We start from the raw sequence: 16,861 nt of genomic DNA on the forward strand, positions 1-16,861 counted from the left end.
TTGTATATGCCGGTGACTAGCATAGGGATTTCGCTAGTCCGTACCATTTTGGGAACACTGACTCATATCCTGTAGCCTACCTGACATCTCCACTCAGATATTTCTTGAGTATTTCCAACTGAACACACCCATAACTGAACTCTTGATCTTATCTGTTCCCTTGCCTTCCACCCTCCACCCTCCACCCTCCAGTTTTACCAACCAGGAAATTGTGTCTCTATTCACCTATATGTTCAGCAGAAACCTGGAAATTGATCTTGACACGTCTTTCCTATCCTCCCTACATCCAGTTGATTACCAACTTATTTCTCAATTACTTCAACATCTCTGCATCTCCACTAACAGCATTCTCTTCTCTATTATGAAAATCTCTTATTTAGTCTACTTCCACTTGCTTTCCTTCAATTCATTCTCTTCACAACAGCCAATGTGATTAAAAAGAAGAAATTAGATCGTATTGCTGTGGTTTGTGTCACACTGTACTTGATTATACATCCACGTTCCTTAGTGTGATCTGTCACCAGCCTGTCACCACCCTCCCATTCTTCACATCACTCTCACAGTCGCCTTCCTTTCTATCTTTCTATTTGTTAAAAGATTCGTCCTCCCCCAACCCCAGTCCTTTGTAGATACTGTTTTCCCCTACCTGGCATTCTCTTCACCATATTCCATGCCTCATTGGTCTGTCTTTCAGGGCTCAAGATCAGTGTTAGTTTTTCAGAAAAGCCCTCCTAGACCTTTCCAGTTCAGATTAGATTTTCCATGTTGTTCTTTTTACAGATAAACATTTTCTAATTTATGTTTGTTCGGGGGTTACTAGACATTTATTTCCCACTCTAGCCTGTGAAATAGAGGAGAGCACTGGGGCACTGTGATACACTGTTTATCCAGCCCATAGCATGTGCCAAGTTACTGCCCAGTGTGCTTGGGAATATTGTTGTTAGATTTTCCTGCTAATAGCTAGTCTAAACTGGGCCTTAGCAAAACACTGAGCCAAACACCTGCCAAAGAGCTACGTGAAGCCAAGTTTCAGGACAGCTGGGCTGGGCTGCCCGCATGCACATGCCAGGAGGCCTGTAGTCACACGGCCCATCATGCCAGAGCGTAAGACAGAAGGAGGAAGTGGCCTTTGCCCTTAGGGATCGCATTTCCTCTTCCATACACCTGTTGCTGTGGTCAGATATAAACCCTGGAATGAGAAAAGCAAAACCTGAAAAGATATCTCTGTTGGGCCAGCTCCGATTCAGATGTGGATAGTACATCCTGTAAGCCTGGCTCTAGCATTTTGGAGACAAGGCCAGAGCCATAGGAAAAAGGTGTAATAATACCTCAGAATACCTCAACCTTCAAATCTTTTATTTTTCTTTTTTTGTGGGGATGGACTCTCTTTCTGTTGCCCAGGCTGGAGTGCAATGGCACAGTCTTGGCTCATTGCAACCTCCTCCTCCCAGGTTTAAGTGATTCTCTTGCCTCAGCCTCCCGAGTAGTTGGGATTCCAGGCGCCCACCAGCAGGCCCAGCTAATTTTTATATTTTCAGTAGAGACGGAGATTTGTCATGTTGTCCAGGCTGGTCTCAAATGCATCATGTCAGGGGTTATCTGCCGGTCTTGGCCTCCCAAAGTGCTGGGATTACAAGCGTGAGCCACCGCGCCCACCCATCAGCATTGAAATCTTGATATGAAATTACTGATGTTATTTTCTTGGCTCTGAAAATTGGTCTTTAATAGTACTTCTTTTAGCTGATTTAGAAATGCATTTTGTTTTGCATATTTAGTATAAGTTAATATGTATTATATATGATTGGTACTTATATGTTACCATATGAAATATAAACTGTAGGCATCCTTATATAGAAAACATAAAATATAGACAGTTTATTCTACTATGTATTTATTGAACATTTTTGCAGCAGTTTCCTGCACTGGCCTTTTATTACCCCTAGGGGTACCACTGTTAAGAGCATCAATAAGCCTGTTTCCATCTGACCTTGAGATACATGCCGCCTGCCCATTGTGTTCTCAGAGAGTAGCCACAACACAGATGGAGCCACTGTGAACGTTGATAAACCTTAAACCAGGGTCTAACTTGAACATAAACCTGGAAGGTATATTTATTTGGTGAAGCAGTAAGCAAAGAGACCATCAGATTTTCTTATTGCAAGTGAAAGAAGAAGATTGGGTCCTCTGGTCTAGTAAACTGTTTTTGTTTAATGGGCCTGGTGACAGTAGGGGAATCACTAGCACCATGAAGCCCAGCTTGGGCAAAGGCCTGACTGGGGAACTGGCTTCCTTCCCTTTCACTCTCCATCCCCATTCCAAGACAAAGCCTGATCTTAGGCAATGGCTAAGAAGATACGGATGTGTGCATCTGTTTGTGTAGATTTTCTGTCTTCATCTATTTCTGGCAACATTAAAAACTTGAAACCAAAAATAGTTTTTCAGTTTCCTCTATTTCCGGATTATCTGTTTTTATCTGTGCTTCTTTTTAGCATACAAAAATCAAGTCAGTTCTACCAAAATTAAATAAAATGGTTAAAAACAGGCTCTGATTCAGTAGACTTGCTGAAGGGTCTTTCCATGACCCAGATGGTAATCATAAATCTCAAACCATCCTTTTGTTTAAGGACAAATATCATGTGTCTTCACACAGATGCATTGTTACATTTTGTAGCCATCCTAGCCTGCACACTTAAACACATAAAACACACTTGAAGGTTTGAAGCTTAAAGCACTCTGTGCCGTATAACACGTTCCTGAGTGAAATCTTAAATTCTTTGGCTTCCTAATGTTTCTACAGTAAGCATATGCCATTGTATGTTAAATGGTTAAATCTTTTTTCCCATGATTTTCTTGCCAAAGTACCTGTTACTTCCTCTCCATCCTTCCTTTGGAGCCAGGGAGAGACAGTGAGCCTAGCCCAGAATTCTTCAGCAAAGTGTTAATGCCTCTTGAGTGCAGAACAGGTGCCAAGTCACAGTCAGTGTGCAGAAGGGACCCAGCCCTTCCCGTGCCTCTTTCTTACATTTCAAAGTTAGCTCCCTGGTCAGAGGAAGTGGAATTGTATAATGGGATTTGGGGATTAAGTCAATAGGATTCCAGATTGAGGCTATTTTTCTCTGGTAGTTGTTTGATTACCTAAGTGCTGAGTTTCTGATTTTCTTGGTTTTTTCTTTACTAAATATCCATCAGTTGTATAATCAAAATGTCAAAGCCAAAAGGAAGAAAATCTAAGAAAGAAATATTAAGATGTGCCTCTTTAGAGGCAGAGAACGAGTACTCAACAATCATTATTTGTTGACACAGGACTAGAATCTTTCCTCTGCAATTCCAAAATCTGAAAAGTTTTATGGGGGAAAAAAGTCATTTTATAAGGTTGAATATTCATAAATGTAGCTACAGAAATAGTAACATGTTTGATTAGAGGGTACTGCTCCAAACCTTACTGGAAATGTCATATAATATATGCTATGTAATCTGTGTTATCTCTATCAAGTTTAGAATATTCCAATACTGAAACACTTCCCGCCTTACATAGTATCATGGATGTATGTATATGTCCGCACTTATCAAAAGGAATACTTAAACACAGGCCATGTTCTTGCATGTGAATTCTACATCAATAAAGCTGTTAAAAGAAAGATGAATTTCACATAAATGATTTTGGGCCTAAAATAGTTGCCTAATCTATGAACCTATAAGGATGCCTGCCTCCCAAACAAAAGCACAGGGTTTAGGAACTGGAAGGAAAGGGATTTCAGGATATGCAGATAGGACTTTGAAGGGACCTCCCTTAAAAGTGGCGGCTAGCCAGGCATGGAGGCTCACACCTGTAATCCCAACACTTTGGGAGGCTGAGGCAAGAGGATCACTTGAGCTCAGGAGTTCAAGACCAGTGTAGGCAACACAGTGAGACCTCATCTCTGTCAAATAAATAAATAAATAAATAAATACATGAAGGCTTAGAGACTTAAAATTTTAACATATCACTGCATCAATTCCAAACCCGACTCCATGTCTAATGAAACGTGGCCTGAGTGCCTAGAGTGTGCTGGGTTCTGTGCTAAACAGTTTGGAAATTACAAAAGTAGATTTTAATTTTTAGGAAAATCTTTATCATGCTAACAGGGTTGCCAGAATTAGCAAATAAAAATACAAGAACCTCGGGTACGTTTGAATTTCAGACAGAGAATTATTTTGTAGTGTAATTATGTCCCATGCAATAATTGGGACATACTTAACATTAAAGCCATTTGTTGTTCACCTGGAATTCCAATTTAGGCGAATGTCTTCTGTTTTATCTGGCAGCCTTACAAATCAATAAATTTGTAACCTTGAGCCATCTGTTTATCAAGTATTACACACTTAAATATGGTTAAATGATTTTTTAATTAGTATTCTAGAATATTCTGTGTAGTACTGAAACTCCAAAGGGTTAGCAAATTAAATTTGTTTATTCCTACAATAATACAACTTAGAAGAGAGACAATTTATGTTATTGTCTTCTAACCTTGAGATCTAGCAGAATAAGTAGTCCTTTGATGAGCCTTAAATTTTTTTTTTTTTTTGAGACAGAGTTTTGCTCTTGTTGCCCAGGCTAGAGTGCAATGGCGTGATCTTGGCTCAGTGCAACCTCCGCCTCTCGGGTTCAGGTGATTCTCCTGCCTCAGCCTCCCAAGTAGCTGGAACTACAGGCACGTGCCACCATGCCCAGCTAATTTTTGTATTTTTAGTGGAGATGGAATTTCACCATGTTGGCCAGGATGGTCTCGATCTCTTGACCTCATGATCCACCTGCCTTGGCCTCCCAAAGTGCTGGGATTACACGTGTGAGAGCCTTGCATTTTTAAGATCATTGAAGATTATTGGTAACTCATGTGCAAGTTCAAATTCTTTAGTGTAAACTTTGTAACACTCCTGATCATTTGTATGGTTAGATGATAAATATTTTGCCTCTGAATTTGAAATGATCATCCCTGTCTATATGTATATTGCATATTAGGATCTGTCACAGTTTTTGTTTGGTTTACTTGAGGCATTTAATTTAAATGTAAAAAACTTACAATTGGGATATTATTTGTAAGAGAGGCCTTTTATACTATGAAGTAAAGGCACTAGCACCAAATATTTAGTTTTGGTGGATCCTGTATTAATGTTCTGTGTATTCATTAGAAAAATCAAATTGTAGTTGATTGCTTTTGCCTCTCATGTAACCCTGGGTGCCTAAGTCAGTGGGTCTCAACCTGGCTGCATATCAGAAAACCTGGAGAGATTTTAAAATGCTTGTTACTAAGCCTTATGCCCCTGGATTTGTAACTAAATTGGGTCCTAGGAAATAGTATATTTAAAAGCTCCTCCACATTGTTCTAAGGACTAACTGGACTGTGCTACATGAGGACAGGATCCATTTCCCTCTTTTCTCTCCTCTCCTCTAGTTCTCTTTCAATTGTTATTGGGCAAGTGAACAAACAACTCACTATGGAAGCAAATATAGGCCCAATTTTATAAACTGATTTCTACCTTAATTTACCCATGAATAATTTACATTTGTCTATATATGAATGTGGAGCTCTAGGAACGTCAGTCTTGATATACAAAATAGGTCAAAACTGGCATGAATTTGTGACTCAGCTGGATTTTGCTGGTACATCAAGAGAAGACAAGTCAAAGTGAGAACAGTGCTGTCTCTTAGAAAGTCCTATTCTGTTTGTGGTTTTATAAATGCCCTCTTGTACATCTGGATTTTCTTGGAGTGTTTTAATTTCTATTAATCTTATTTTTTTTTTTCCAATAAAGTGAAATTGTGTTGAATTTCTTAAAAATGCATTTTGGGCTGGGTGCAGTGGCTCATGCCTATAATCCCAGCACTTTAGGAGGTTGAGGTGGGAGAATCACTTGAGCCCAGGAGTTCAAGACCACCCTGGGAAACATAATGAGACCCCCATCTCTACAAATAAAAAATAAAAAATTAATCTGGTATGGTTGTGCACACCTGTAGTCCCAGCTGCTTGGGAGGCTGAGATGGGAAAATCACTTGAGCTCAGGACTTAAAGGCTGCAGTGAGCTGTGATCATACCACTGCACTCCAGCCTGGAGGACAGAGTGAGTCACTGTTTAAAAAAATTTTTTAATTCATTTTTTTCCTGAAAGTACATTTATGAATCTTTTACAAAAAAGTTATATTATCTCCCAATGTGGTGTTTGGAAAATATTATTGTACCCATTGTAGCTAGAATAGGTGAGTTTGCCAATTTAAATGTGGAGGAAAGGAATAACCTCAATTTTAATATTTTACATTTAAAAAGCAAGATTCCCTAAAGAAGGTGAAACTTTCAGCTCTAATGAACTGCTTGCCTAGAGCTAATTTTCCTTTAAAAACTTCCTGGGCAATAAATAGAATAGAAGAATATTAATTTCCTTCTGGCTGAAAGTTGGTCTATTCTGGCTCTCACAGGAGGGATATCACCTCTGTGGTCCTTGTGATTTACGGCTGGGCCCACCTGCCACTGGTCTTCTTTCATCCTTTCCCTTCACTTCCTTTGCCCTAGCTTTGGCCCCACTGAGCTTTTGCTCTGGGACCCAGGTAGTGGTCACAGCGTTACTGATAGACAGAGAAGCTGCAGAAAGTTCTAATGGTGCCTGCTTCCATAACTCTTCTAAATGCCCTCTTGTATGAATTATGAAATATTTTCCGCACCTCAGAAGTAAGGCACTATGTAAACATAGGTTTTTAAAAAATTATTATTAGTTGTTGATTTGAGTTTACTACTATGTTTTAGGCCAGTGGCTTTCTGTATTATCAAATATTGTATCAGTGTTTTCTATCAAAGATAACTTTAAATTTTAGGGCTTTATACATGTGCTATTAAATTATAATAAGTAGTCTTCTTCCTTTTCAATTACTTTCTAGTTTTCCATTTGGAGGCACAGTTCCTGCAGAGTCTGGTGATGCAGTACCTAGAAATAGAACTCTTTTGGGACAAAATTATTTTGCTGTGTAAATAGGGCAATCTTTGATGCACACACATAGGAAACAACACATTTTCTTAGCCAAAGGACAACAGGTATTCTCTATTGCTGGTTTTATTAAAGCAAAAAATAATTCTGAATCAAAAGACTAACCAGTACTAGTATGTTCAGTTTTACTGTGGATTAGCACAGGTGAGCATCCTCTCTTCTGTTAGCAATGCCGTTGTTTTCTCCAGCTCTGGCACAGCTGGTGTGTACAGTGAGTAAGCTGACTGCTGAAGATCGAAGAAACTTTCTTTGTAGTCTGTTAAAGTTTTAAGTTGTTATGGAACCATTTTAGATTGATATATGAAGCAGGAGTCTCGGGTTTATGACTTCCGAACTTTTATGAAAATTACATTTCTAAAGCCAAATACACATTTCTAAATTTAAGTCAAAATTGGGAGACTCAGGTGAACTGGTATTGAAGTCATGTAGTTTTAGATATGAACCATAACATCTTTTATACAGGATCTATGTGTTAACGTAGGAAATCATGGCCATTTTGATTTTTTTAAAAAGTAGTAAGGATAATTTCATAGGACTATTTCAGAGAAAAATCCTTAATAAGAGTCCTTCTGTGATATGTTTAGAAGCTAGTTTTGTTCCTACCAGTTTATATACAGGGCATATAAGGAGGAGAAGTTGGTGGTCATTTTGCTTACTGAAGGTCACATTGTCAAAGCCATTCATAAAGTACTTTTGTTTAGGCTGAGGGTATTGAACGAGGAGAAAACATGTCTAAAATTTGTTTCAGGCGTTCAGGGCATCATAAAAAGAACACACGTCGGGAAGACTGGCACAAAACAAACTGAAGTTTTGTTTCTTAATTTTGTTTTTTGTTTTTTTGTTCTTGAGAAGGAGTCTCACTCTGTCACCCAAGCTGGAGTGCAGTGGCACGATCTTGGCTGACTGCAACCTCTGCCTCCCAGGTTTAAGTGATTTTTCTGCCTCAGCCTCCTGAGTAGCTAGGACTACAGGCGTGTGTCACCACACCTGGTGAATTTTTGTATTTTAAGTAGAGACGGGATTTCACCACATTGGCTAGGCTGGTCTTGAACTCTTGACCTGGTGCTCTGCCCGCCTCGGGCCTCCCAAAGTGCTGGGATTACAGGCATGAGCCACCATGCCTGGCCTGTTTCTTAATTTAAGAGGTAGCATTGTAAGGCCGCGTAATCACTGTATTAGAGTATGTGCCTATTACATCCTAGAGAACGTCCAGGGTCTCATTGGCACGTGTGACTTGGAAGGGATTTAGGATTATCTTCTTTCTCCTTTCTTCTCTGACTCTTTTCTTTTTTTCATAGTTTGTGTTTCAGTTTTTCATGTCAGTCATTGTGGGAAAGTCTGTATTTCTGCAGTCCCTGTCACATTTTTGGTGTGTCTGAGCTGCCTGCTGTGCCTCCCCGCTTGCTGCTTTGTCTGTATTGCATTTTTCCTAGCTCTCTCAGTCCTTGAATAATCCTTCTGGATTAAGATTTTGCTAACTATGTAAGTTCTGAGGTTTTCCAAATAGCTAGAACTGTTTCAGGTGTTGGGGATGTCAATTAATACACCTAGAGTTCCTCTAACCTGAGAACAAAACCAGTAAATTCCAAAACTTGCTGTGCAAATGCCTTGGGCGAGTTAGGCTATGTCAGTAATTGGGATAAATGCCCCCTTTCCTTTGTCTGGATCTCTGACGGGTGACTCTTGGTAAGGCTTGCTTATGAACTCGATTGGAATTTCTTTTGTCGTCAGCCAATGACCAACACTCAATGTGACCGTTGCTTTCCCTGCTTTTGTAACATGGTGGCAGGAAGGAGGGAGGGAAGGAAGGCGGGAGTCATTGCCATGAAGTGGACTGTGTTTGGAGGATGCAGAAACTCCCCAATCCCCTTGTCTTAACTTCCACTTATATCCTTTTATCCTAGCCACTAACAAGATATGTTTCTACGTTCATAGAATGTCCAGGGTTTGTGTATGTTTGTTTGTGTTATCCTTGAGAAATGTTCACTAGCACCTGCTTGGGGTGTGAAGGTAATTTCTATTCTATTTTCTGGTTTCTGAACTTCAGGAGAAGGTAAAGCTTGATGCTGAAAGGGAAAAACTAGAGAGGCTTCAGGAGCTTTACTCCGAGCAGAAGACCCAGCTGGACAATTGTCCTGAGTCCATGAGGGAACAGTTACAACAACAACTGAAGAGGGTCAGTAGCAAACAGGAATGCACAAGTTATTTTGCTTTTCGTTTTTGTTTTTCACTTAAGTGCCACTTACCTGTGACTTACTACTTCATATAGCGTAAGTTTGCGTAAGTTCTAGTCGTTAGATACTTTCAAATGGAAAAATGCATGCTAACAGTATATATTATTCTATGCTAATCAGTTTTTTAAATTCCTTATTAGAATCCTTCACCTAATTTATAATGCAAAACCATTCTGGAGTCATTTTTTTGTGACAGAAGAAGCTATTTCTGATACGTAATCAACATCAGCGTCGTAGCGTTTATATCAACTGACATCTTCCGCTGCGTTCTCTGCTGCATCATGAGTCCTATTTACCCTTGAATATTTTTTTCTTTAGCTTGATTTTATGCTCTTGTCCCAAAATTATTCTGTTTTCTGATTTGCTCCCCACCAGCACGTGTTGTTTTGTTTTTCCTTTTCTTTCTGCTGCTTAGTGACATTTAACTAATTAGTCCAATCACAACAATTAAACACCAAGACCCAAGTTGCAAGGTATTACTTATGCCCTCAACATCTCATGTGAGCTTCATAACTTTAAAGACCTTAACGCAGCATAGACTTTCTAGTTAAGCTTTGTCAAGCTTAACTGATCCGTAATGTCGGCAGTGTTTAACACAAGCACACTGGTTATCTTCTGAAAGCAAGACTTTCCAGGTGGATAGTTTCATAAACACTGGCACAGCCACTTAATATTTCATAGCCTCTTGCCAGCTGGGTCATATCCTTTAAACAGCAGCCCCAGTAAACTGCTTCCCTCTGGGGAAGCAGTCATTAACAGTCTTGGACATCTGAAAGTCACGTAATAGTAATTTGTCCTAAGTGAGTAACAATTTATGATTCTACCTGAATATAACAAGCTAGTTTCATCCATGTTATTATGTCTGTACCTTCTTGTGAATGGGCAGGTTGAAAAATTTATTGACATAGCACATCCTTGAAAGTTCTTAAGATGACCTTTAATACAAAAATATTTGCTACCTCTGAGAACATCACTAGGTGAAGAAAAATCACAGTTAAAACTTTTCAATGTATTGCAGAAATTGAGAGCATCTTAATAATGAGTATCCAATGCAGCCATTTAAACTGCAGCATAACAGTTTTAGTATTTATTTCTTGCAATGTTGGAGCAAAGAAAATTTTAACGGTGTTTCTTCCCTTTACTCCTTTTATTGTGTAGAGTTCAATTTGTTGTAAGAAGATAAAACTTCCTGCCTCTTAGTCACAATTCTCTGAAAATTTTGTGATAAAAATGATTGGAAGAAAACTAGTATTTGTAAAGTAATTTTGGTTTGTAATTGTTTGTGTTTCTGCTAGTTAACAAGAGATGGGAAAACTGATTTATTTTTCATATTTGCTTACAGTTTAACTCTCCTTGTCACGCAGGATTTTACGCAGTTGTCCTAATTCCTTATTTGCAGTCAGCAGCATCGTTGTATATTTTGTCCTTCCCTTCCACTGGTTATCCATTTATCGTTTGTATTCTTTATAAACATTGCTTCACATAAAAATTGATAGATTCTATTCAAAATTTGGCTTATGATTAATATAAATACTGTTTAGCTTAATGTAGATTTTTTACGATAACTCATAAATTTGTATGTGTTCTAAAGATTTTGACTACAGAAGAGGAAAGGAAATGATGCAGACAGTGTCTTCCATTAACTGAAGGCTGAGACTTCTTCCCTTTCCTCTCCAAACAGTGTAAAATTCTTATCATAAAACCTCTTTCCTTAGGAGAGATAACTGGCTTGTGGTGGCTACTGTTCACTTGGTATTAAGAGGTCTACTAATTGTATTTTTCAGGGCTGACGACCAGTATAACTCTTCACCAATGCCTTGGCTTAATCAGTAACAAGTTCACTTACTTCATGAGGAGTCCATTCATTTTAGGAACTTTCTGTGTTATCACAACTTATCTCCCTTTAGACTTCAGACACTTCAGAATATGACTTCACTACAAAGCTTTCCCTTGGATGTTTAAACTAGATTTGATAAAGTTTATTTATTGTAACTAGCTTCATTAGGTGGCAAGTCACACGAAGTAAAAAATAAATGAAAAAGAAGAAACTCATTTTATTAAACTGCTTATTGCCTTGAATACTTAAGCTGAAATTGTAGAATGATTTCATAAGTCATTGTGCATGCAGCATAATGACTTATGGCTGGTCTTCTTAGCTTTACGTCATTGTGTTAGAGTCCAAGTATAATTTTCATCTGATATTGGTTTTCTGGCCTCTGGTTGGTATATTGTTAACATGGCCTTACCAATCTAGAAATTGATATGGGCTCAGCAATCCCTGGGTTACTAATAGTGTGGAAAAGAAAGCTGACATTAAATGAGAACCAGTCATTTAACTCATCTCATATGGAAAAAGATAATAGAAATAATCCCATCCTACCTTCTCATTTCACATAGGAGGATATTCAGGCCCATAGAGTTTGAATGACTTGTCCAAGACTAATGGATAAAATGATTTTAGAGCCAGTGATAGAAAAAAGATCTACTAATTGTAGGTATCATGGGATGATTTTTTTAAATCGAGATCAAAATCAAACATTTATTTGAGTAAAGATCAAAAGCGCAAGAAAACTGTCCCAGCCAGGTAACTGTCTTCTTGTGCTTTTGATTCTCAAATGAATGGTTGATTTTGCTATCTTGGTATTTTTAAAAAATTTTATTCAATGATCTACAGTTTGAAGACCTTTTGCTATCACTGGCAATAAAATCAGTTTATCCATTAGTTTGGACAAGTCATTCAAGTTCTGTGGGCCACAATATCCTCATATATGAAATGAGGAGTGTATTAGTCAGAGTTCTCTAGAGGGACAGAACTGATTTGATAGATAGATAGATATGTAAAGGGGAGTTTATTAAGTATTAACTCCCACAATCATGGGATCCCACAGCAGGTTGTCTGCAAGCTGAGGAGCAAGGAGAGCCAGTCCAGGTCCCAAAACGGAAGAACTTGGGAGTCTGATGTTTAAGGGCAGGAGGCATCCAGCACGGGGGAAGGATGTAGGCTGGGAGACTAGGCCAGTCTAGTCTTTTCATGGTTTTTTTTTTTTTTTTTTTGCCTGCTTTATATTCTAACCGCTCTGGCAGCTGATTAGATGGTGCCCACCCAGATTAAAGGTGGGCCTGCTTTTTCTAGCCCACTGACTCAAATGTGACCCTTTGGCAACATCCTCACAGACACACCCAGGATCAATACTTTGCATCCTTCAATCCAATCAGGTTGACACTATTAACTACCTCAAGGAGGTTGGACTATATTATTTCCACTGTCTTTTTCCATATCCCAAAAGTATGTAGAAAGTGTGAAAGTTAAGAAAACCCTGAGCCCCATTTAAAGCTGCTTCCAGAGTTGGCCTTGAGCTCTTATTACTGCAATTTCTCCTGGTCATATCATATTTTCTTCCTGTCCCTCCATCAGGCAAAGAAAACATAAAGAACTACATGTAAACTTCTGCCATATACATTATTTTAAAAGTTCCTGGAAAGAAAAAAGAAATTGCACAGAATTTCCTTTAGTGCAGCTGTTTTAGGTTCTTTCAGGCTGGCCTTTGAGCTTGCTAGACAGTAGAGATTTGTAATGCTCTTTTAGTGAGTGAAGTATAGTTAAAATTTTCGGGCCTGGCGCGGTGGCTCACGCCTGTAATCCCAGCACTTTGGGAGGCCGAGGCGGGTGGATCACGAGGTCAAGAGATCAAGACCATCCTGGTCAACATGGTGAAACCCCGTCTCTACTAAAAATACAAAAAATTAGCTGGGCATGGTGGCGTGCGCCTGTAGTCCCAGCTACTCAAGAGGCTGAGGCAGGAGAATTGCCTGAACCCAGGAGGTGGAGGTTGCAGTGAGCCAAGATCGCGCCATTGCACTCCAGCCTGGGTAACAAGAGCGAAACTCTGTCTCAAAAAAAAAAAAAAAAAAAAAAAAATTTCATTCAATCAGTTATATACATTCTTCACTTTGGACTTCCTGTACATATTATTCTGTGCTCAATTAAACCATTCCCGCCACCAAATTCCATTCCCTAACTTCTTATTCATACAGAAATCTTGTACAAGTTTTTATTCCCCTCCCAAATAGTTTTTCATTTAAGATGTACGTTTATATACACACATTTTGATGGTTTAGATAACTTGATCAGATGATTACATCAGCAGAGTCTGAGTGCTGAGCTTAGCTTAATTTTCAACTTTCTTACCTAGTGTGCCATTATTTTCATGCAGTAGTTTAAGTATTTACTACAAATGAATGATTCTTTGACTTTCATGCAGGGTTAAAATAACGCATGTTGCGTAATTAACCAGTTGTGGAGTAAGAAATTGACTAGCAAAGTGTATATGTTGTGAGACATATGCCCACTTTGAAGATCACTTATAAGCCAGAAAAAGGGCTTGCTTTTCCTTTTTTAAAAATCTCAGTAATTTTTGGCCACAAATCAAGCTTAATTGGAAGACTTTATAAACTTGAGTGTATGTGCCTGTATGTCAGCCAGAGAATTATTTCAAAACTAAGGATACTGTTTTAAGACATAACACTTGAGTTATTTCTTAATTCATTAATTCTTTTAGAAGTTATAAATTTGAAATGTCTGATAAACTTGAAATGTCAACCAAAAACTTGAAATTGAGCGCTTATTTTTCTTGGGCCATATAAAATGTAAAGAAGTGTTAAGAAATGTTGAATATGTTTTTCAAATTGTGTTTTTCCTGCTCTTAAGCTTTGAGAATTCAGTCTGTGTTGACATGATAGTCTTGTTGCTATACTATTGGTTGTAATTACACAGTAGCTACTAGCTCTTCTATGGATCATCCCTAGAGTAAAAGTCATTGGAGAAGTTAGAAATACATTCCATTTTATCAAAAGGGTTGCTTTATCATTAATATAAAAACCAGAGTGGGGATGGGGTTGAATATTGATATAGAGATAACTTAGCATATAATTATTTATTCAACTCTCTTTGATTATTTGATTGAAAAACAACCAAAAAATGTTCTGGCTGTGTTAGCTATGTAGAGCTGTGAGCCACAGAGGCCAGCTGCCTCTTCTTTTGGACATAGGTTATTTATAAATTTATATTGATAAAAAATCTGGCTAGGTGTGGTGGCTTATACCTGTAATCCCAGGTGAGTGTATCCCAGGTGAGTAGAGGCTGAGGTGAGTGGATCACTTGAGTTTGAGACCAGGCTGGGCAATATGGCAAAACTGCCCCCTCTACAAAAACAAAATACAAAAATTAGCCAGACGTGATGGTTTGCACCTGTAGTCCCAGCTACTTGGGAGATTGAGGCAGGAAGATTGCGTGAGTTTGGGAGTTCAAGGCTGCAGTTGAGCTGTGTTGTGCCACTGCACTCCAGCCTGAGTGACAAAACAAAAAGAAAAGAAAAAGCAACCTCCTGAACATACTCCATTTATAAATAATCATAAAGGCTTCAAAAATAAGAGAGTTTAAAAAAAAAAAACTAGATTGGAGACGAATCTGTATAACATGTGTCAATCCCTGCATTAATGTAGATGCATGAATCTATTCCTGTCTTTAAGTATCTCATAGGTTGGAGAATGCCTTTTCTAGACCACATGATTTTCACGATGTCTGATCTTCCTTAAATGTCTTCAAGTTTATTCTGAGAATGTTAACCTTAGAGTCTCCCTTTGTGCCTCATAAAAGCTTTGTTTACACTTCCCAGTAAACAGGTGTGTAGATAATTTTAATGGGTTCGTAGATACCTGGCTTTAAAACCTTAATTTCTAATTTTAAAAATATATACTTTATTTTTTTACAGCAGTTTTAGATTTTTAGCAAAACCAAGTAGAAGTTACAGAGATTTCCCATATTCCTTCTGCCCCACACATGCATATCGTTATCAACATTCTCCACCAGAGCAATACAATTGTTACAATTGCTAAATCTTCACCGACACATGATCCTCACCTAGAGCCCATGCCCAAAAGTTTTTGATTGCTTATCCCTTTAACAAAATTATAATCCATATTGTTATAAATATATATATATATATAGTGCATGCCTAAAGGATGTATATATTTAAAATCATGTATACATACTATGCTACTTGTGTTTACATTAGAAAACATTTTTTGAGAAACTGAAAAAGAAATAATTGAAAACAAGTATGAAGGAGGTCTAATTTTTTTCTGCACAGTCCAGCAGATTTTGTTGCGTGCCATCTGGAATACATGTATCCCTCTTAGGTTCCTCTGGTCTGTACATGTGCCACTTTTGACTCTTGAATCTCCACATTAGTCTTATTTTCTATGAAAAATTGTGGAAAAGAAAAATTTTCTTTTTCTTTTATATTTTTATTTTTTTGAGACAGAATTTCACTCTTGTTGCCCAGCCTGAAGTGCAGTGGCCCGATCTCAGCTCACAGTCACCTCTGCCTCCCAGGTTCAAGCGATTCTCCTGCCTCAGCCTCCTGAGTAGGTGTGATTACAGGCGCCCACCACTACGACCGGCTAATTTTTGTATTTTCAGTAGAGATGGGGTTTCACCATGTTGGCCAGGCTGGTCTCAAACCCCAGACCTAAGGTGATCCACCTGCTTCAGCCTCCCAAAGTGCTCAGATTACATGTTTGAGCCACTGTGCCTGGACAAGAAGAATTTTCTTAAGACACTATGTTACACCTTTGGACTGTAGATTATGTTTAGGTTATTTACTGAGTTGTTTTTATATTTCTTTCTCCATTTTAAAACCACCCAGTGGGTTTAAAGCAAGAATTCTCACCTCCACAGAGAAGTCTCAAACTGAGAATGAAATAAATGCTGCCCACCCCACCACACCCCTTTGAGTTCCCTCTAACAGTCACACTCTGGGACTTAACTTCAAAAGAGTGTTATGTTCTAACCCTGGTCAGTATTGTAATTGGAAAGATATCTCGTACCAACTGCTTTTAATAACTGTTTCTTCACCTTAAGAAGGTCGTAGTTATCTCGGTGTGTCTTGTTTTCATCTCCTTTTCTCCAAAGGATGCTGACCTGTTGGATGTTGAAAGCAAACACTTTGAAGACCTGGAGTTCCAGCAGCTTGAACATGAGAGCCGTCTAGATGAAGAAAAGGAGAATTTGACTCAACAGCTCCTGCGTGAAGTTGCTGAATATCAACGGAACATCGTTTCTAGAAAGGTACTTCTGCCAGGTGTCATTCAATGTGAAAAATCAAAAAATACTTCTGTTTAACATAGCTATGACATATGTCTGTCTGAATATCACATTTGGCAGATGACAGAGCCTGCCATATATGTGGCAAATGGTGTTCCAAAATAGACAAGTTGAGACACATTACAGTCATTGTTACATAATGCTGTAGATGCATTTATGAATAATACCTAATTTTTTCATTCATGTGAAAACCAAGGCATAGAAAATCGAGAATTCAGGTATTTGTTTTAAATTACTTTCTTTTGCAGTATAGTAACTGGGTTCAGAATAATTCTATGAACAAAGTCTATTTTGGAGTTTTCTCTGTTTTCATTGCTCAGTAGTTCTCAAAACTGGCTGATAGCTTATTACCATTAGGAGAATGCCATGCGGATTACTGCTGACTCCACCCAACACCCCAGCACTTAGATATCCAGCCCAGAATTCAACTTTGTTCCAGAATTTAGAA

The 16,861-nt window shown here is 38.4% G+C and overlaps 1 protein-coding gene across 17 annotated transcripts in view; it reads left to right on the plus strand.

Moving 5' to 3' along the window:
• PHLDB2 (pleckstrin homology like domain family B member 2) overlaps positions 1-16,861 on the plus strand; it is a 225,587-nt gene that overhangs the window by 173,686 nt on the left and 35,040 nt on the right. For 15 of the 17 annotated variants that reach the window (XM_012460945.2, XM_064374594.1, XM_064374596.1 and 12 more), the window contains 2 exons: positions 9,062-9,190; positions 16,222-16,377. In XM_012460945.2, the coding sequence (XP_012316368.2) occupies positions 9,062-9,190; positions 16,222-16,377 (285 nt within the window). The remainder of the gene's footprint in view (positions 1-9,061; positions 9,191-16,221; positions 16,378-16,861) is intronic. The other 2 variants (XM_012460947.3, XM_064374602.1) reach the window with 1 other exon arrangement.

This window comes from Aotus nancymaae, unplaced genomic scaffold (genome assembly GCF_030222135.1).
Source record: "Aotus nancymaae isolate 86718 unplaced genomic scaffold, 86718_ANA_hifiasm-v0.15.2.pri h1tg000011l, whole genome shotgun sequence".
In the NCBI taxonomy this organism is placed as follows: domain Eukaryota; kingdom Metazoa; phylum Chordata; class Mammalia; order Primates; family Aotidae; genus Aotus; species Aotus nancymaae.